The 22,460-nt window shown below is 32.9% G+C and overlaps 1 protein-coding gene across 4 annotated transcripts; it reads left to right on the plus strand.

Annotated features, from left to right (window-relative positions):
- Nucleotides 1-1,061: 1,061 nt before the first annotated feature.
- LOC123696681 (thymosin beta) lies at nt 1,062-21,170 on the plus strand. Of its 4 annotated transcripts, XM_045643033.1 has the most exons (7): nt 1,063-1,211; nt 12,862-13,014; nt 13,315-13,428; nt 17,559-17,672; nt 18,188-18,301; nt 18,723-18,926; nt 20,445-21,170. In XM_045643033.1, the coding sequence occupies exons 2-6, from the start codon at nt 12,873-12,875 to the stop codon at nt 18,860-18,862; spliced, it is 624 nt and encodes a 207-aa protein (XP_045498989.1). In that variant the 5' UTR covers nt 1,063-1,211; nt 12,862-12,872; the 3' UTR covers nt 18,863-18,926; nt 20,445-21,170. The 4 variants fall into 4 exon arrangements, with proteins under 4 accessions (XP_045498991.1, XP_045498989.1, XP_045498990.1 ...); XM_045643035.1 differs by lacking the exon at nt 18,188-18,301 and having other exon boundaries at nt 1,062-1,211; XM_045643034.1 differs by lacking the exon at nt 13,315-13,428.
- Nucleotides 21,171-22,460: the final 1,290 nt, after the last annotated feature.

The following is a 22,460-nucleotide window of genomic DNA, read 5'->3' on the forward strand; positions in this document are numbered from 1 at the left end:
GTTTAATTAGTAACTCTGGAGTTATGATTTCTTTAAAAACATTTTTGGTCTTACCACAAAACAATTTAAACACAGTCTAACTTTAAACCAGGGATCTGTCACGTGGTAAGACAGTTCATAATTAGAACCATATTAAGGATTCTAATATAATAGGTACTTACCAAGAAGTTCGAAATCAAAAACGTTTCAACATAGAACTCGCTCCGACTCGAATTATTATGATTAAATTTCGTCGTTATTACTCAGACTCTTTAAATATATTTTCTATTATACGTTTATTCCTACAATAATACAGTGTGACGGTTACAGACAGTAATTTCAGATGGGCTTTTGGTCTGAATATAAATGGTTTGGGGAGGGGTGTTTGTCGCGATCTCCAATCCACCTCATCCCCCTCTAAGCACGTGGTCATATAAAAAAAAAGATTTTTATACGTAGACTGTTGTAGATTCCCTGGATTCCCATATAAAATATGAATTGGGAATCCTAAACCCTATTATAAAAATTTTAGACTATTCCCCTTTCCATAGAATTTAGAAACGGGAAGCTATCCGGAAGGTTAAGGTCGACGAAAAAAATCAATGCCCGCCCGCGTGTTATACCTAGGTATTTCTGTATTCGTAGTCTCTTGAACGCACATAATACCTACGATTTAATATGAATGCATGGCTGCAGGATCCTCATGTACCTATCTAACTACTATAGAGATGATTTTAAGTATTTCATTATTTCTTTAATATAATTAGGTATTAAAGTATCACAACAACACTTTATCAGATTTACTAAGATAACAATTACAAACAAACGATATTTACTTATGGAAAAATATGTACATAATAATTATTCGTTATTTTACATGTTTTAAATATACATTAGAAAATGAAGCGTTAGTTTAAAATTTAAATAGATCAACCGTTTTTCGAAACTGTTGTTTGGAGGCACTTTTGTTTTATCTGTGTCAACGAGTGACGCTTCACGTTGATAGTTGTCCTTTAATTTCTTTGTATTGTTTAACGATAACTTATGTGAATGAATCATCGAACGTGGTACATAAGCATAACAACTATAGGTGCGACGAACTGCCGGCCCGCGCCCGCCACCCCCGATTTATCGGTCCCGCATACTACCGCTGTACTTCAATACAGACAGACAGTCGCATTTTGCCCGTCGAGCGCTGTGTACGTGATTTTTCTACGTAACCAAATAAATAGGTAAGTCATTTTTTACTTTTACTTGGCTGTTTCATGCGTTTCCTTTGTCCATTTAAAATAGCGGGAAATATTTGTGAATAATTTGACATTCCATTTTTAATTTCCGTCGATTTAAAAATATCGAGTTCGATTTTTAACTTTTAAAAGTAAAGTTAGCGTTTCATATGTTTTGTTTTGTGTCAATAACGGAACTTATTTCGCCGGGTGGGAGCGGTTGCATGACTTCATCTACGTATACGGTTTTTAAAACAATCTGCCGTTGCGTGTACTTTTGTTCATTTTATGCATTGAACGATAAAGACACGGATAAAACATTCCCTTTAGTATGAGTAATACGAGATGACCGTGGTTACTAAACAAGGTTTTACGTTATTATATTACCCACATCTCTGAAGTTTATTGTAATCGTATAATTTACGTATCTAAATAAATCGATATTTGGAACAATTAAATGATAGTGTGAGGGTGACTTTATTTAAGGGGGAGCACTCGTCGGAACATTGCATGAGTCATAAATATTTCGTGCCGAAAATATATAGACCGAAATGTAAGCTAGAATAACTATCTTTTATGGTTCGCTTCCCATCGTGCAAAGTTATGTTAATAAATACAATTACTCCGTACCGGTTAACAAACGGTGTCATTCAACTTAAAATCCGTTCATCACTTGAAGTGAATCCGATGCAGATATTTTTGGATATCACATTTTTCTGAAATTAAAAATAAAAGGACGTTAAAGGATACGCTCGAAGTGTATCAGTTGAGTTCAAAAATAGATATCTGACTAATGTCGAACACATGCTGGACACATCAAGCTGTTTTTAAGCATTTAAATTCAATCAATACTTTAGGACGTGAGTCAAAAGAATAATATATCATAACAAAGTACGTAAGTACGTGACTTAATTACTACCAATTTATTAGAGATTAATTTTTAATAAGGAAAGTAGAAAAGTCGGAAAAACCGTGTCCATTTAAGGCCATAAAATGTTTATGATCGCTTGAACATAGCAATAAGTTTTGAGAGCATTCATAAAATTTTAGTAACTGGGTAAATGTTATTATGTAGGTACATAGATTCCATTTATTAAATTGATTCGTGTACAACTCTCGTTTTATTTAACGCATAAATATATAAGTTTATAACAAAAGACATGAACCGGTTTCGATGTAATGACAGACTTTCCCACTTTCACGCATCAAAGCGTATAAATGTGATCGTACACGAAATATTTAATTGATAATTACTTCAATTAAGCCATCATTTGTATAAATATAATTAGGATAGACATATTTTGATAAGAAGTAGGTATATTGCGGTAATAATAATAATTTATCGAAGTAACATTTGAATATCTATCATAACATGAGAGATCTTCTTTGTACTGAAAATATTTTTCCTATGATACAGAATATTTGGTAAAATATTTGATAAATTACCTATTTAATTACCTAATCTGAAGATTGATTGAACTGAAGATATTCAATACATTACATCAAATATTCGTTCAATTTACTTCGATGACATATAAAAATAAACAATACATCTTTAAAATTTTAACAACTACAGTTTATTGTTGAAATATTGCGTGGTGATTGAACTTAATATTTTCCTGTAACCTCAACTTATTCGATAGAAAATGAATCATTCTTGTATTATTGTGATAACAATTAATAACATAAAACAACTTTATGTTAATTAGTTCTATCAACAACTGTTCAATTCAATTAAATATATATTTAAATGGAATACGTAAACTGTAGTATTTGAACAACGATTTTTTGTTTACTTATGTACCATTTATAACAAGATAAACAAAACTACAAATATAATTTACTATCCATTTGCCCTGGCTTTGCTTGTGTTAGCACTGTTAAGCCTGAATAATAAAAAACAGAACTTAACTTACTCGTTAAAAATATAGCTTTCTAATGGTAAAAGAATTGTCAAAATCGATCGAGTATTTTTTGTGTAAAACAAATAAACCAAAAAACCTTTCTCTTTATAATTTAAAAAGTTGAATATACAAGTGAAAATTACGAAAAACTTCAATGTACAAATAGCACTAGATCGCAATTATAATCTGCTCAGACAGGACAGTGGCCTGTGAGAGAGACCTCGAAGGGTGGAAAGGGATGCAAAAACTTCCCGAATGGAATCGATTCAGAGCAAACAACCCTAATACCTAAGCGGGGGTGCGTTGCAGTGTTGAGCACATGTTGTAAAATATGTAAATTTAACCCATGCAACAGTATACGCTATAAATATGACGAAACCTCATTCTTCCTACACCAATATTTGTCCGTTTCTTCGCTTAAATATGCAAAAAACGACTGAATTGGTTGAGAAAAAATATGGAATACAGATAGCATATGGCATGGAATGATGCATTTAAACTATTAATAGTTTAAACAATGTTTTGAGTAAATCACTAAAACACAGAGATAGTATTAAGTAATTAAATATGTGCATTATAAAATTTATTATTAAAATAATTTTAGCGCGTCGGATATGAATAGATTATAAAAAATTAAATAGCTTATAAATTACGATTCTAGCAGTGCAACGAACTTTAAAACATAAATATGAATTAATTACTTAAATGTTACTTCTTAATTAAATAACAATAACCTAACATGGTATTCTGTTTATTTCGAACTAGTTATCCATTTAGATTATAATCAAAGGGGCGAATACACCTACAAAAGTTAGGCATTTCAAGTCCCTACGCATCTAGATGCTATGTATTTCCGAATATCCCTCGCAGACACCACCCTAGGTAGTAGGCACTCCACTGCGGTCCTGGAGATCGATACTGCGAGGGGATAGCGCGCTTTGTCAGTAATAATATAATGACTTTAAATTCGTTTTACCTATGTGGATGCTGTTTTACGAGTCATGTAGCAATTTTGAAAATTTAAACACATAAACAGGTATACATTACCATGATAATAATATGATCTTTTACTATAAATAAAATCAATTCATATCAAAATGAAATATTTGACTTTTTACCGGAATGGCGTAGCTTCCCCTTAAGCTTCTAAAGAAGTTTAAACACTGACATGTGAAACTATTATCATAAACTTAAACTTCCCAGTTAGCATCAAAATAAATTTAATTAGTGCGGTAATTAGATACGAAACTAATAAAAAGATAGCTCACACACGATAGCAGCCATCCGTGATGCTTATGCTCTTGAAATCTTATATTGTTAGCTCCGCTTGACGCTCCATAAAATTTAAAATGTAATTTTTGATTTGACGTCTCGTACTTAATATGGCGCGGGGTCGTTGACACCGTGACGTTTAGCGCATTCTAATTTAAACTATTATAACATAATGAATCACTATGCAATGCATTTAAATTTAACGAACGTTTCTATCTCTAGTGGCAAAAACTTAGTTTGATCAACTGTTAGTGGAAAGGGAGGCTGGGTCAATAACTTCGATAAATTTAAAAAATTAAAATCAGATTACAATTCAAATTAGGTACTAACTTTTATAATTGCATTGCTATTTCTTAATCCCTGCCTAATAACTTGCTAAAATCAGTTGATTTGCAGATTTCAAGGCAAGTTTTTCGTTTTTTTAATTATTATCACTGAGTGTTTCAAATGATCAGATTTAGCGTTTTATTCAAGAATCTATTTATTAACCAAAAATATAATTAATAAAAAAGATTGTCTGTCGTTATAAAAATATAATTTTTCTGCCTTACCAAGGGCGCTATAAAACCTTGTAAAATGGATGCGTCAAACGGAATGCAATGTTCCGCCATTTTTGTTCTTCTTAGTACGTGATGGAATAGGAATATTCAATATTAAAATAATTAAATATTCGAGCGTGTCCATTTACGTCGATCGATCCATTATTTATCAATACTAGAAAACAATTGTTTTTCTTGTCTATTCTGTAGGTAGTTATCTGTATGGTCTTGTGGTGGAGTTTTAAAATTGAGCACTGCGTTTTATTAGTACCTACTTCGAAAAGTCAGAGGAAGAAAAAAAAAGAAGAGAAGGGTCAAAATTCAAAGTTGGTTCTATTCGCTCTTTTAAGAGGGAAAATTAGGGTGGTTAGTTGCGAAATTAAATTCCACATAATAATCTCCTGCCATTTACTATAAAATAGAACGTAAGGTTTATAAAATGCTAAACAGCATCACCATTAATTTTTTTTAGTGAGATCAAAATACATACTTTTGAAACATGTGTTGAAAACTTGAATATTTCCATATTATACAAAATGATTACTAAGCTATCTATAATCGATCGATGGATGTCTATCGGTGAACTATACGTGTCATTTGCGTAAATCTTAAAACAAAGCATTCCTGTACGTGGTTAAGTAAGTCTAGAGAGAAGGTGATATTGCGTACAAGATAATTAATGAGAAATTTGTAAAATAATGACACGGCAATTATTTTTTGTGTAGAAATTTGTCGTTGGGCATAGATAAAGGCGGTTTTGGCTTAAATTTTTATAAAAATTTGAGTTTCAGTTTCAAAAATCAACCCAAGAGGATCAATGTTTTTGGCAGTGAAACCGCGTGACACAGATCTAATCATTACCACTTATTACCTACTAAATCCATACTAATATTATAAAATCACGCCTAAACTACTGAACCAATTTGCATGAAATTTGGTATGGAGATATTTTGATACCCGAGAAAGGACATAGGCTACCTTTTATTGCGAAATATGTACCACGGGCGAAGCCGGGGCGGACCTCTAGTAGGTACCTAATATTAGTCGTACAAAAATTCTAAAAAGGTTATGGAGATTACATTTATTTTAAATATCTATTGCTCGCCGTTTTGATGACAATGTTACGTGATCGGAATCTCGAAAATCGAAATGTTATTTGTGTGAATTTGTAAACATGTTCCACTTATCTTAAAATCTTATCAAATTTCCCAATCAGCAAGTTTTGCATTTGGTAGGTACAGTATATTCTCGGTAATAATTAAATGATGAATATCCAATTCTTAGATTACAAATCCAATTCATCACAAAAAAAAACAGTGTTTAAATTTAAATTAAAAATAAAAGATGAATTTTAAATTTGGAACTAAAAATTATCCTTTGTATTTTTTTTTCTGCTAAAATGGCCAGGAATTATTCCATATTTTTCCGTAAACATAATAATGACAGTCATTTAGTAGGAAGTTAATTACTCGTTGATGAAGCCATACCGCACCAATACGAAAATGTGCTTTTCCTGCTCGAGTCATCGGACTTCCGACTCAAGTGAATTCTTGTTATTTGATACCGTGAGTCCTGGTAACAGATGCTTCAATAATAACATACTTCTTGGTATGTTAATAACAGTACTTCTTTAGTTTGAGCCGAAAGCAAGAAGAAAAAATATCATAAAATTATTCATAATTTCACAACCGAGTTACCTAAAGTCTATCTTGGTTTATTAGAGCCAGCGCGCACGAGCAACTTTGTCTCCGCAACTATTTTGTTTCTCCCATCAATTTGTATGGAGAGTTGCGTCGCTACGTGCGCGCACTTTCATACTAGCCCATGGGTGGGAGAGACAAAATAGTTGCGGAGACAAAAAAGTTGCGGAGACAAAGTTGCTCGTGCGCGCTACCTCTTATTTTTTACACTTTTCGATAATCAAGAACAACAACTTCCCAGATAGTTACAATAAATTAAAAATGAAAAGTGTTGCCAGTTAATCATTACAAAATTGCACACTAAACCGTGTAATTTTTCGAGTACATAAATCGATATTCTTAATTCAAAAGTTCACAACCATATCGAGTTTTCCATATACGGTGAAAAAGTCATACGCAGTGGGGTCACCTTGTTGACAATCGAGGCACAAGGCTGTCCGCCATTTTGGTCCTGTCATACTAGAAGGAATGCGTAGTATATTAATAGAAACAAGGTCGTGTAGAGATTTGCAGATGACTATAATCAGCTATACGTAGTCTGGAATTGTAGATTTAGATAATTTTAGAATTCAACTAGAACGAATGCGATGGCGAGATTATCTGTGCTTCTTGTAATGACCAAGATTTTATATCGCGTTTTAATGGATGCCATTACCGCACCTGTCTCTGTAAAAGGACAATTTACAGCATGACTATATAACCTTAACTTATTCATGTTTGTGTTTCTTAATAAAATCAGATAAATAATTTGGGATAGCCATTAAAATTTTTCAATTTCGGAGTATTGAGCTTGAAAATAATTACGAGCCTTAATTAACATGATGATTAATTTACAGAATGGTAAATAGGTAGGTCCTCTTTTACCATTTTTATTTATGAATAAATAAATAATTTCTACCTGCTGCTATTAAGGACTATGTTCTGACGATTTCCATCGAAATCGTCGTAATATAATTAAATGACCGCATGAAATTTAATAGAATCAATCATATAACGGTGCAGTAAAATTTTACAGCAGCTTTTAAAGATATTTAATAATTTATGCTCGTTTCCAGTTGGAAACTTCGTTTTATTATCGGTTTAAATGAAATGAATCAGCACGATTTTGTATTTGTGTTTATTTAAAGATGTTTTTCTATTTCACGAAAGACGAATGTTTGTTTAGGTGTGAAATGCAAATAACTCATCTACTTACAAATTTCAGTAATAGTGTTTTTGTCATATGTATTTTCGTTTATATTCAACATGTATATAAAACCAATTTATATACATGCTGTTAAATTAATACATAAAACCAATTTAAATAAATTGATTCCAATAATTAGTTTATTTGAACTGCAATATCTAAATAAAGAACATTGAACACACACACAAATACAAGAAAATTATGCTCCTTTTTTCGTTTTACATTCACCGTTTTATCAACGAAGTTTTTATCAAAAGAAAATGCAAAATAAGACCTGGGTTGGATACATTTATCGGGCATGATCACTCGGATTAGTTCGACGCTCTAAGCCCCTTCAGTGAAATTTTAATAATCTCAAACTTTCTATACTGGGGTTCGCATACTGACTCATTCGCTTGCTGAACATCATAATTGGTACCGAGGGGTCTGCAGAAATAAAACGAAATCTGAATTTCCTTGATTATAACTCACACTTGCTATGCTGATCAGATTAATTGTATATGTAAAGGAGTTCGGTATAACTAGAGGCTAGAGCTGTAACTAGTTTTTATGTAAGATGTGATAGCTTCACTGTAAAGATTTGTATTTCTGCTCGTTTATACCCCTATGTTTGGCCATTTAATAGAGAAAAACAATGGAAACAGCTTATGTAGGTCCTAAATAGGTAAAAATACCTACTTATAATTGCTTTCGTTGTCTATGGCCAAAATTCAAATCATTAAATTGCGCTCTCAATTGCACTGCTGTCTCACCTTTATCGTGAAAATACTGTCCAATTTATTGAATACATTATGCCCATATTTAACCAGTTAAATAAGCAAGTAAAAAAATACATGACTAATATTAGCGAACCGCCGCGGCCGGCGCGGCGCCTGTGTCGACCCAAAAAACAACTTTGTTAATTCATTGCTCTCAAGTTTCTTTCAATTATTTGTTATAGAAAGCCTTATAAAACAAATTTGACTTATTTTACCCTTGGAGGGGTGCCAACATTTATTGGAATACTCCAGTACATATAAAATTTGATTTATATGATATTATCTTGAAAGTATTGAGGACATTCGAGCATTAAATATGTGATCTCATATCATATTATCTCAGTTTGGCACGATTTTATGTACCTACAGAATTTTCAACATTTCAAACAAGAGTTCGATTTATAAGATTTTTGTAGATCATTCAAATTACATAAAGCATCTTTACGATGAACCAAACACAAACAATGCCATTAATACGATGTCATAAACTCCAATTAAGTATTACCACACTCAAAGAAGTGTTGTACAACGATCTCTTTCATGGCAACCATATGGCCGGCCTTTTTTTAATCTCACGATCAATTTTAAGGCGAACTTGTCTTACCGTTTACGGCTGTGGAAAGGCTGACACGAGATAACTGTTTATGTACAATGGCCGGTTGATTTTAAGTGCAACATATGATACATAAGGCAGTGACTTCGTGTACGATTGTTTGAGAGTACAATATTATGTTGATTTCGTAACGATTTTGTTGGAAAGTTTTTTTTTTATTAATAAGGATGATAATTTTGCGACGAAGTTATTTAATTGGCTCAAAAACTGTTAGTCGTATCTAAATTTGGTTTTTTATTTTCAAGGTGGCAACACCTTATGATATTACACATCTATAGACTACAGAAATATAATATCAATCGACGGTCAATAACACTTTTCCCCTGTTATGCGTCATGATAACATTTCGAGAAATAAATATGATGGTCTGTTATTTTGCACAACAAAGTAAATTTTATTTAAGTGCGACGTGTATCTGTGACGAATTTAAGGTACCGATTAAAAAACAATGAACGTGATTCACACTTAAATGACATCGATTTGACCATTCAAACGGCTTGATGGTGAATAATAAAAACATATTATGTTGAAGTTTTGAATTACAATTATAAAAAGTTGAAAGCGATTAAAAAAATAAGAAATAAAAATCTAAAATCAGCCAAACAACTTCCACAAGTTCTTCTTTAGTTTGTCCCATACTATTTTACCCACCATTAGTAATTTCTTTCAAAATTAGCCTCTAATAGTGAAAATATATATTTATAAAATTATAACCATTGCTTACCACATCATTGGCGTGATGTCGGTTAATTTTTATGCCAACCGGGTAAAAACTCGCAAAATTGGAAAGCGTTATTGCTTAATCGTAACACGCTACATCATTTTTAATCGCAGGCAAAAAATCTGTCTGATCGAACGAACAAAAAAGTTTCATCCACAAATTATATTCATATGAGTTCATTTAAATATCGTTCAAATGACTTTCCATTTTACACCTTATCACGAAATCCATAGCAATAAAAGTAAAGCATGATAAATTGCTTCACATGGATATTGCATGGTAAGCCATCTTTTCGTCTAAAATGATATTTTATTCTCAATGCCATGAATGTATAATTTACATAAATGGAACGACACTTCATCCAAAGAGAAATTGGACTTATATCCTCCCTCACAAAGCCCTAAAAATTACATAAACTCGGCCATAAATTTCATAACCGAGTTTTTGTCATAAATTGTAGTCCCCTAACTGTAATAAAACTAGTTGTAGAATTGAATTATGTATTGAATATCGATGTAACATGTGAGTACCAAAACCAGAACGATTAAACCTGCTTCGGCGCTGCATTAGGTTTTATACTGCAAGCTCATAAAATATTTATGTACTGTATACGTGTAATTTACAAATTAACAAAACGCATTGATATACATGGTGTACTGTGGTCTGTGTAACATCATAATTGTGAAAAAAATATATTTGAACTAGCAATTATCATTTTGAAGTCTAAAGTTTAGACCATCAATATACAACTGTTTAGTTATCCGTTGGCCATGTGGTTGGCCAAAATACGCACCGGTTCTTACATCACCTGTGCTTTCAAATTTAGGGTGTAGATTAATAACGACCAATAGTAGTTCGTCTTTAGAATCCGCGTGTTTCATCAAAAACTTTTTTGTCATTTTATCGGGTAATGTTTACAAAACGGCAACCCCAGTCAAATGTCATCTGTTTAAATGATTCGTTTCCTTTGTTATTGACGTCATTTCCTTACAATTCTTCTTCGTATCGCAGAGGAGCCACATTAAAATAATTAATATGACACTTCTAGTGCATTTACGTCAATTCACATTGAAATATTATGTCTTTATAAATATATCGGAGATTCGTTAATTTGATTTATGTCCTTGCACAAGTACATGTTTACTTTTAATATTTATAAGCAATTGCTTGTGCTCTTGGCACACGGTTTTATCTTTCCCTATTTATGAATAACAGGACGATTTACCGTGCAATATTTTGCTTAAAATACGACAGTAATATACGTCGGTATTATTCTAAAATTAAACATACACAATGAACATAATACCACAGATAAATACTTCGTTCTTTTTTTGAAAATTTGAACATAATCCCGCCAATTTGGTTGAATTCATATCTTAATTGTCACGTTTTTTAGCTTTTTTACATAGGCTAGACGAGTCCATTCACTGTCTGCATAAAATTTGAATAGGTGATTATTTGTAAAACCTCAACCTCCCTCGTGTCTTCGAACAAAGGCTGTTTCCCTCGTGGACAGGATGTATTGTAACTTATTATTATACACTATACATAAGCTCAACAATGTCCGATGTATTTTGTATTCTACTATTGTCTGTCTACGGTGACTGATATGCTGCATTTACTTTTTTAATCAATCCAATGGATTTTGTTTTTCCATACTTGGGATTTATAGCAAAACTGTACTGAGTCGATTTCTAAACAGCATCTGATTTATAAACAGCATTTGATATTATGCCATACCTACTATTATATATTCTGTGATTACTGATTATGCTTTTGAATAAAGTTGTATCGAATTTTTTTCAAAAACCGATTTTAATTCGACGATATTGAGACAATTTTATAAATAGAAATGGTCGAAAAAGGTAACTTTAAAAAGAGATTCTATTAGTCACTGTCATGATTATTTATCTATCAATGGTGTACATGTGTGAGTGAGGCATTGCCCCGAGAAAACAGTTAGTTTTGCACACAAGCCCCACTTTATTAACTAACGTTAATTTCATAATGTATTCTCTAGAACAATCTCCCTTACGATATGGAAAATTAAAACATTCCAGTCTCATTATTGTTACCTTATTGTTACCTATATTTCATAGTTGACGTCATTTATTGATAATTTTGAGTAATTTTCACTTGAATGCAGTATTGCATTGCCGGAAATCCAACGGGAACGGGAACTATGCGGGTTTTCCTTTGAAAACGCGGGCGAAGGCGCGGGCGGAAATCTAGTCTACAATATAATAAAAATTCAGTTAAATACCTATACATTTAATTGAAGTGAAACTTCTTTATCGGGGTTGGAAAAAAATTTAGTGTAAAATTTTTTCGTTACGCGTGTGGCGTCATTTTTTCGTTGAACGATTACTATACGCAGCGATTTATACTTTTTTGCTTTTACGAAACGTCTGCACTCGTAAACAAATTAAAATGCATTTATCCCTTTAAGTATCATCACTCTGGAATGTTCCAAGCTTATCACTTAGGAGCATCGCAATGAAAGGTCCATTGTTGTTAATGTAAACATGTATTTCGTATTGGTCTACATAATGTGTTTACGCTTGATTTACTCGGCTAATGCAGCGTAGACCGTCGAGAAATACTCATACTGATGATTCAATAGCGTTATGTTTGCATAGTATTTTGTACATAAAAAAACTTTACTCATAAATGATAATTATGATATTATGTTATAAAAAAATGAGTCTACACAAGTCAGGAAGTGTTTTCAATACACTGGCAACATTATCGAATTTTTTTCGTATTGGCTGAAATTAAAAAAAAAATTTGGCAGGAAACAAAAAAAAAGACATGAGGCAATGCATGAGGCGGGATTTATAGCCGAATTCTTTATTTGAAATGTTTGAAATCCTAAATTGGCTACCTATCTGTGATATTAACGAAGTTGCATTGGTTTATTTTCAATTGATATAATTAATAACCCAATTGTTATTTGTCCATAGATCTCAATATAATGGCCTGCTCAGTCGATGCCCCCTCCCTCAAGGACCTCCCAAAGGTCGCCACGGACCTCAAAAGCCAGCTTGAGGCTTTCAACCCGAGCTGCCTTCGCGACGTCGACACTAATGAGAAAATAGTTCTGCCATCCGCAGAAGGTAAGGTCTTGAATTTTAATGGCTTCATTATTTTTGTCTATTGGAGAAAAGTGCTTCGCAACTGATGTAATTGAGTTAATATGAATTACATTTATATATCTGGTGTGATTTAGCAGACTTCTGATATTGTATTTACTTTCTGTTGTTATTTATTTGTACACAAAGCATTTCAATAAATTAAACTTGATATTTACATGCTTAATTTGATGAGTTACATTATAAATGTTAAAAATTACGTCCATGTAACCTAAGTCCTAGGTACACTATTATTAAACGATCGAGTCGTACATTTTTAAACAGATGTTGCAAAAGAAAAGCAACACACGGCTCTACTTCAAGGGGTTGAACAATTTCAAACTTCGTCTTTGAGGAAAACGGAAACAATTGAAAAAAATGTACTGCCCAACGCATTAGGTATTTTGTGCGTGAAGAAATGATTGTTGCCATGCAAGCAATAACAAATAACGACCCTGTGCTGCATCTTTTAACAAATCATCATCATAGGACATCCTCTAATTACGCTTTCAGTGTAACGCCCCGTATTCTAGCCTATAAATTATTGTACGAAAGTTTTGTTGTGTTAAAAACTTTTGGGAAGCGCCATCTTAGGCCACACCTTAGCATTCCATTAGGCGAGATTGTGGTCAAGCGCTTCCCTATTTACAAAAAAAAAGTAGATTAATCGTTGTCTTTTAATCGTTGTCATTAATTAACATTAAAATCCTGTTTACTCATGTTTAGTAATAGTTTTTTTAATTAAACTTTCGTATACCAACTAGATGTTAATAATACCAGTGCAAACTTAGCACCCCATCTATGGAATTTTGGGTCGAAAATGACCTTGATCGTTAGGTCCCCGTTAGGTCCTTTAAGGTCCCACAATTTTTTCGTTAGGTCCCCTTTAGTTTTTTTTTTAATAATTTTTTAAATTTTAGGTATAAAAAAAGTGCACTTTAGCACCCCATCCATAGAATTTTGGGTCAAAAATGACCTTAATCGATAGGTCTCCGTTAGGTCCTATAAGGTCCCACAATTTTTTCGTTAGGTCCCCTTTAGTTTTTTTTTAATAATTTTTTTTTTAATTTTAGGTATAAAAAAGTTACACTTTAGCACCCCATCCATAGCAAAATTGGCGAATTTTATCAAAATCGTATTCTTTACCGTTAGGTCCGTAGAGGCCCATCTTTGAAATTGTTAAATTATTCTATTAAAATTTATATGTATATATATGTTACAGTCAAAACCCTGAACCAGTCAATAACGTTATTGACCGGTAAAATCAGTTAATAAGGATATTGACTAAGGGCGTCGGTTAATATCCTTATTAACTGATTTTATCTGATTAAACCAGTTAATAACGTTATTGACTAAGGGCATCGGTCAATATCCTTATTAACTGATTTTAAGTCGAGACATCTAGTCAATATAGGTTTTAACCGACGTGCCCAGTCAAAACTCATAAAAAGTTAAGGACGTTAGTGAAACTATACTAGAAAATCATTTAAAAAGGTTCATAAAACTTTTTAAACTTTTTTATATTTAAGAGTTTTATGTTTTATTAATTAATTCGGGGTATTGTTTGTAAACTGTAACCGCGCGAGAATACGTGCCCCAAAATATTTTTGAAGATGGCAATTGTGTTTTAATAACAACTAGGTTTCCGCCCGCAGCTTCGCCCGCGCAGTCAAAGAAAAACCGCATAGTTCCCGTTCCCGTGGGATTTCCGGGATTGCGTTAGTTTCCTATTTGACGGAGTGACCTGCAGGTGTACTTCGAAGACTGCTACTGGATCTAATAGACGAGTAGAGCTAGGAATGCCGAGTTTGGACTCGTTTTGTTAGTTATGTCGAGACCTTACCTCCGGACTTGATGGAGTGACCTGCAGGTGTACTTCGAAGACTGCTACTGGATCTAATAGACGAGTAGAGCTAGGAATGCCGAGTTTGGACTCGTTTTGTTAGTTATGTCGAGACCTTACCTCCGGACTTGATGGAGTGACCTGCAGGTGTACTTCGAAGACTGCTACTGGAACTAATAGACGAGTAGAGCTAGGTGTGCCGAGTTTGGGCTTTTTTGTTAGTTACGTTGAGACCTTACCTTCTGACTTGATGGAGTGACCTGGTCATTCCATCAATTCCGGAGGTAAGGTCTCAACGTAACTAACAAAACGAGCCCAAACTCGGCACACATAGCTCTATTCGTATAATAGTTCCAGTAGCAGTCTTCGAAGTACCCCTGCAGATCATTCCATCAAGTCCGGAGGTAAGGTCTCGACATAACTAACAAAACGAGTCTAAACTCGGCATTCCTAGCTCTACTCGTCTATTAGATCCAGTAGCAGTCTTCGAAGTACACCTGCAGGTCACTCCGTCAAATAGGAAACTAACGCAATCCCGGAAATCCCACGGGAACGGGAACTATGCGGTTTTTCTTTGACTGCGCGGGCGAAGCTGCGGGCGGAAACCTAGTTGTTATTAAAACACAATTGCCATCTTCAAAAATATTTTGGGGCACGTATTCTCGCGCGGTTGCAGTTTACAAACAATACCCCGAATTAATTAATAAAACATAAAACTCTTAAATATAAAAAAGTTTAAAAAGTTTTATGAACCTTTTTAAATGATTTTCTAGTATAATTTCACTAACGTCCTTAACTTTTTATGAGTTTTGACTGGGCACGTCGGTTAAAACCTATATTGACTAGATGTCTCGACTTAAAATCAGTTAATAAGGATATTGACCGATGCCCTTAGTCAATAACGTTATTAACTGGTTTAATCAGATAAAATCAGTTAATAAGGATATTAACCGACGCCCTTAGTCAATATCCTTATTAACTGATTTTACCGGTCAATAACGTTATTGACTGGTTCAGGGTTTTGACTGTAACATATATATGTATAAGAAAGTCGTGTTAGTTACTCCACTTATAACTCAAGAACGGCTGAACCGATTTAGCTGAAAATTGGCAGGGAGGTAGTTTAGAGCCAGGAGAAGGATATAGGATACTAAATACGTACCACGGGCGAAGCCGGGGCGGACCACTAGTTATAAAATAATTGAAACCTGCGCATGCGCCTTAGAGCATTAAAGCATGCGCACATCATACATAAACAGTGCGAAATTTAAATTGGTATCGTTTCATTATTCAATTAAATCAATAAATAAATCTATACTAGTCACGTCTGGTTCGAAAGATGAAACTGGCTTTTTATTTCGAAAATTTAATGGTCTGTCAGAGGTCAGTTAACTGTCATTAAAACCTGAGTTGTTGATGTGTCAAAGCTTGTCAAAATGATCTTTTTTTCTGCGATTTTAGCTTAGGATTTAAGTGATTTCAAAAAAAAATTATTTTTGAAAACTGAGTTGAAAACATGACGAAAACTTTAAACTATGATTAATAAATTTAAAATGAAACAATTTGAAAGAGATGTAGTTTTCAAGGAAAAACAAGAGTGTTTACGAGAAATATCTCAATGCATTGTTAAGTGTGACTTGATATTTTGATGCTTTTCATCTTGATTGCATTGCACATTATTATAAGTAGACCGTATGATTTGTTTTATATTATTATTTTGCTTGATTTATTTATTGATTAAATTTAATAAATGAAACGATACCAATTTAAATTTCGCACTGTTTATGTATGATGTGCGCCTGCCTTAATGCTCTAAGGCGTATGCGCAGGTTTCAATTATTTTATAACTAGTGGTCCGCCCCGGCTTCGCCCGTGGTACGTATTTAGTATCCTATATCCTTCTCCTGGCTCTAAACTACCTCCCTGCCAATTTTCAGCTAAATCGGTTCAGCCGTTCTTGAGTTATAAGTGGAGTAACTAACACGACTTTCTTATATATATATATATATATATACATATAAATTTTAATACAATAATTTAACAATTTCAATGATGGGCCTCTACGGACCTAACGGTAAAGAATACGATTTTGATAAAATTCGCCAATTTTGCTATGGATGGGGTGCTAAAGTGTAACTTTTTATACCTAAAATTAAAAAAAAATTATTAAAAAAAAACTAAAGGGGTCCTAACGAAAAAATTGTGGGACCTTATAGGACCTAACGGAGACCTATCGATTATGGTCATTTTTGACCCAAAATTCTATGGATGGGGTGCTAAAGTGCACTTTTTTTATACCTAAAATTTAAAAAATTATTTAAAAAAAAACTAAAGGGGACCTAACGAAAAAATTGTGGGACCTTAAAGGACCTAACGGGGACCTAACGATCAAGGTCATTTTCGACCCAAAATTCCATAGATGGGGTGCTAAGTTTGCACTGGTGTTAATAATTTTAAATTTGCGAAGTAAGCGCCAATCCACAGTAATCCAGTGAGCTGTTCGGCGTTCCATTATTTTTGTAACAACACTGAATTTCATTTCCATAAATCATGTTTTTTGTGTTTACTAAAATAGGTAGGTACAAGAGCATGGTTTTACACAAGGTTTTACATTTTAACGACCACAAACAACTAGTTCGTTAAAAAAGTAACAATTAACAAATTGTCTATAATCTATTGCTTACAGATGTTGCCACTGAGAAAACTCAAAAGTCCCTGTTTGACGGAATCGAAAAGTTCGACGCAACCAGATTGAAACACACCGAAACACAGGAGAAGAATCCGCTTCCCGACAAAGATGGTGCGTTAGATATTATATTAACGCTTTTGTTAATTCTTTTATGAATGTATTTTTTTATTTTATTATTAGAATAAAACTTTACGCTTTATTTTACAAAGCTTTAGAGAGATTAAATAACTATAAATCTAACTTAGTTTTATTTCTGCACATGAAGTTATAGAGCAAATCATTACTTTATGATTTCTTAAATATTACATTTATTTCATCAACATTTAAGATCAAAATATTTGGCCATGTTATGATTTATGCACACGCAAATACTACATGTGCCATAAGATGCAATCCAACATTTTAAGTGCCACTTTTTATTTACAATGCCATTATTTATTTCTATCCATATTATACTTATTTATGATAAAGGCTTAAAATATTCAAAATAATCGTATATACGTACACGCTTTGAGATGTACATGAATGTTTACAATTTTACTTACGAAAAAAATCTTTCGCTTCATTTATTTACGCATGTGCACCATCTTATTTAATGCTTATGCATTGCACGATGCTTATAACAGTTGTAGCAGCTGAGAAGGCACACCAGAATCTACTCGATGGAGTTGAACATTACGACAAAACCCAAATGAAACACACCACGACGGAAGAGAAGAACCCCCTGCCGCCAATCGAAGGTTTATTTATATGCTTTTTTTATATTTTTGCGCCTGTTATAGCCTAATTTATTGCACGATATGTGTGACTTGTTGATAATGTGTTGTGTTAACATCTAGATATAGGAGATAAAAACATCAATATGTTGGAAGTAAAGAATAGATGAAGTAATCGTTATCAGTTAAAATGTTCTTATTTTTACGAAATCAAATCTAGGATTCAATTGATAGTAATTTCTTTATTTTATTATTTGCTATTTAATCTAAGTACTTATGAACTTTTTGATGGCTCCTGAATTTCTACACCATTTTTTCCATCAAAATAGTTTCTTGGTTGCAGCAAAACACTAATATCTTCACGGTCCCCTAAAGAATATAAGTTAAAAAAATCTCAAATCGTCACATAATAATATAAGAAACTAATAAATCCACTCTCCAACAGCTATCGAAGCGGAGAAAGAGAAGAACAAGTTCTTAAACGGCATCGAGAACTTCGACCCAACCAAGCTGAAGCACACTGAGACGTGCGAAAAGAACCCTCTCCCCACCAAGGACATCATCGAACAGGAGAAGACAGCCTGAACTGTCCCCCACTTATTTATCGCAACTATATCTCGCTAGTAACGCCGTATTTTAGTAACTATAAGTTTTATCCAAGAAGCTTATATCTAATACACTGGAGATTGCACTATGACCATCAACTTGAAACAAGAAACTATGACCTACAATGACGTCAGTCATGTTTTTTGTCTCTTTCTGTCGAGTGACCACGCTGGTTTGTAAATTCAGGATTTTTCAAATAGAAAAAACTAAAAATCATGGTCTATAAATAATAACGACATATATTTTTAACAGTATTTATATTATAATATTACTGGTCATACTTTATAGGTACATACAATTTTAATTGGTATAGAATGATAGTTTTAAATAACTTTTGGCTACAAAGCTTGGATATGAACCGATATATAGCATTAACATCCTTTGTAAATAGAGGAACGTTGTGTTTTGCATCAGATGCTGTTTACCAAATTGTAAGCTACTCAGATCTTCTTTTTAAACGCGTTGCTTCGACGGGTCAATTTCAAGCCAAAATCATCAAAGAAAAACTGTTTATAGCAGCCTTGCACAAATTTCAGCTAACTTTACAAAGTTTATTTTTCAAAAGGTATGTTTTTCTGGGTCGTAATCCTCATTAACCTTGATGGGCACATATATTTCTTTTTATTTTACTTTTTGGAAAGCTGAAATACGTAAAACAAAAAAATATGAGGTAAGTTAAAAAAGTACATATAAATTTCAATTTAAAAACGAACAATCTTATAACTACATGTGAGTGCAATACCGATGTCGTGTGTTGTTTCATTACTAGTAACAATCTTTAAAATAGTGTTCTAAATTTTCATCATATTATTGTTATTACAATATATTCTCTTCGCTATCCATAAAAACTCGTCATCATGGTTACCTTACTTGTTAAATCTGTTTATTGAAAACTTGTTGAAAAATGATAAAGTATTAGGGAAATAACAAATTTAACATGACTGCTTACTAAAATGATGCTAAATTAGACAATTTTTGCCTTTGAAATTATTCTAAACAGGTAAATGCATGAGTATTGAGGAATATTGTAAATAACGTAAATATACACTTGCCTGTGAAATTTTATGCCAGAATTTGGTGTCCAAACACTTCTGCAATTTTGCACAATACAATGCATTCTTTATATTCGGAAAATATTCATTAAATAAGCAACAATATTAACTTAAATATTCGAAGAGACGCAATTTTTTTGACACTTATGCCATATTGTCAAAGTGAGAGTTGCTACAATTTTATTATGGTAACTACCCATAATCAGGGAGTATCGCTTTTTAATAATTGGTTCAGATACTTATTTTATTTAGCATAAATAATAATTGTCTCCTCCAACAATGCTTCTGAATGACGTTGTTGGCAATTTATCAACATACTCATGTACAAAAACTAACCTTTTGCACAGAATATTACAGCATACATAGTAGCCTTGGGAAAACTTCGTATTAACAGTGGCAATACCAAGTTAGGTGTGAAAGTGATAAAAAACATGAACTGGGCAATATTTTCTTGTTACACGTCAAATGTTCATACCGAAATCTCCAGTGTATTAGATATAAGCTTCTTGGTTTTATCATTACGGGAACCGGCCTGTGTTGCCAGCCACAAAAATTCCCCCACAATGTTGGTAAACAACTCGGGACTGCTGACTCGCAAGCCGGCCTTCCATTAGACTATAGGAACCAAAATTTTCTATGTCACTTTTAACGGTATTGGATAAGTGTATTTTACGAGCATTTTATTTAATTTAAACGAAGTAATTAAGTATCTGTACTGATTTTTATTTAAGTGAGAACGCTGCACTCCTTTGTTTTATTTTACAATAATTACGTACGTTTATTGTATGTATATTTGCGTTCGCGTTAAGTATTCTACGAATGAGATTATCTGGTAATAATGATTAATGATATTATTAAAATTATAATCATTTAGGAGTGTGGTTACCAAGACTGTTTCGGATCATTATATTGATTTGGTTTAATGCGCATTGATAATTTCTTCACGTATAAATATGTACAATGAAAATAGAATGCGCCATAGACCTGGTTTAAATTAATTTGATTTTATTTATTTTGATACAACTAGTAATAATAATATTAATGCTCAACGTGCAAATGTAATTTTCGAAACATATTTTACTTTCTTGTGATGAACAATAAATTTTATACTATTATAACTATTGCAATAACCATTTTTCAATTTTATATAACGCTAACGATGCCAATAAAACAGTCTATCGAAATTTTGTATGTTTTACAGACGGTGCTTTTTATAAATATAGAATTAAAAAATATTATTGTTTTATTTACCTACTAGCAACCCCGCTCCTGCTTAGCAAACTTAAGTAGTAAAAAATAAAAATGGTCGTCTAGGTACTTCGTCTTTAGAAAGTCTTTAGAGCACTAACTCTAAGGTGTACCAATCTGAAACTAAATATCACCACTTGTAATCTATACCAATAATAAAATTGGAGTGTCTGTTTTTAATCTACACTAATATTATAAAGAGGAAAACTTTGTTTGTTTGATTGTAATAAATAGGCTCATAAACTACTGGACCGATTTTAAAAATTCTTTCACCATTCGAAAGCTACATTAACCACGAGTAATATAGGCTAGGTTTTATCCAGGAAATCCCACGGGAACGGACACTATGCGGGTTTTGCTTAGACTGCGCGGGCGAAGCCGCAGGTGGAAAGCTAGTATTGAATAAATGAATATGCGAATTTTTATTTTTTACTAAATGCATATGGATGTCTGTATGTAGGTATACCAAAACAGTAATTTTTACGATTTTGGCCTGGGTATCTGTCTGTTCCGGTTAATCTCAGGAACGGCTGGACCGATTTTGACGGGACTTTCACTGACAAATAGCTGTTGTTATAAAGAGTGACTTAGGCTAATTGTTATATCGAAATTCCCTCATGAGGATACACAATAGGTTTAAAAACTACTCCTTGACACATGCGGGTGAAACCGCGGGGAGCAGATAGTCTGCGAATAAAAATAAGTAGAATTGAAATAGGAATTATGGAATCATCCCAATTGATTTTAACGGTGCGCTTTACCTTTCTTCACCTTCCTACACATAATACATATTAATGATTTAACCCATTGAGCCCCGAGCGGCCCGATCTGACCACGACACATTAGATTTTCTATTGTGTCTGTGATTCCGGGGGCTGAGTTATTAACAAATTTTTAAAAACAAGTGATGAGAACAACGTTTCCGGGCCAGTTGATATCATTATAAAACATTTCTAATTACACACTTGACACTACCAAATGCCAATCACAATAATTTAAGAGATTGGAAAGTAATAAATAATTTTATTGTACCCCTAAATAATGTACTAATGCCAGGTCAAAGGATTTGCATTTCAAATAGATAGCACTCCGTAAAAATGCTAGTCAATAAAGAACAACAATAAAAGTATTAATTTTAAGAACCAAGCTAATAACTAGGTTATACTTTCGACGTTGAGAGGCTGCAAAATTTTTAAATAATTTTTTTATCGATACTAGGCACTATAGGTAGGCCGCTGGACTCTTAAAATTGCCCTTTACCGAGTGATATAACATGC

This window comes from Colias croceus, chromosome 13 (genome assembly GCF_905220415.1).
Source record: "Colias croceus chromosome 13, ilColCroc2.1".
Lineage (NCBI taxonomy): Eukaryota > Metazoa > Arthropoda > Insecta > Lepidoptera > Pieridae > Colias > Colias croceus.

Coding starts and splice junctions, on each gene's coding strand:
- LOC123696681 (XM_045643033.1), top strand. CDS start 12,873: ATGGCCTGCTCAGTCGATGCCCCCTCCCTCAAGGACCTCCCAAAGGTC. Junction 13,429..17,558: donor TGTACTGCCCAACGCATTAG/GTATTTTGTGCG, acceptor TATTGCTTACAG/ATGTTGCCACTGAGAAAACT. Junction 17,673..18,187: donor TCCGCTTCCCGACAAAGATG/GTGCGTTAGATA, acceptor TGCTTATAACAG/TTGTAGCAGCTGAGAAGGCA.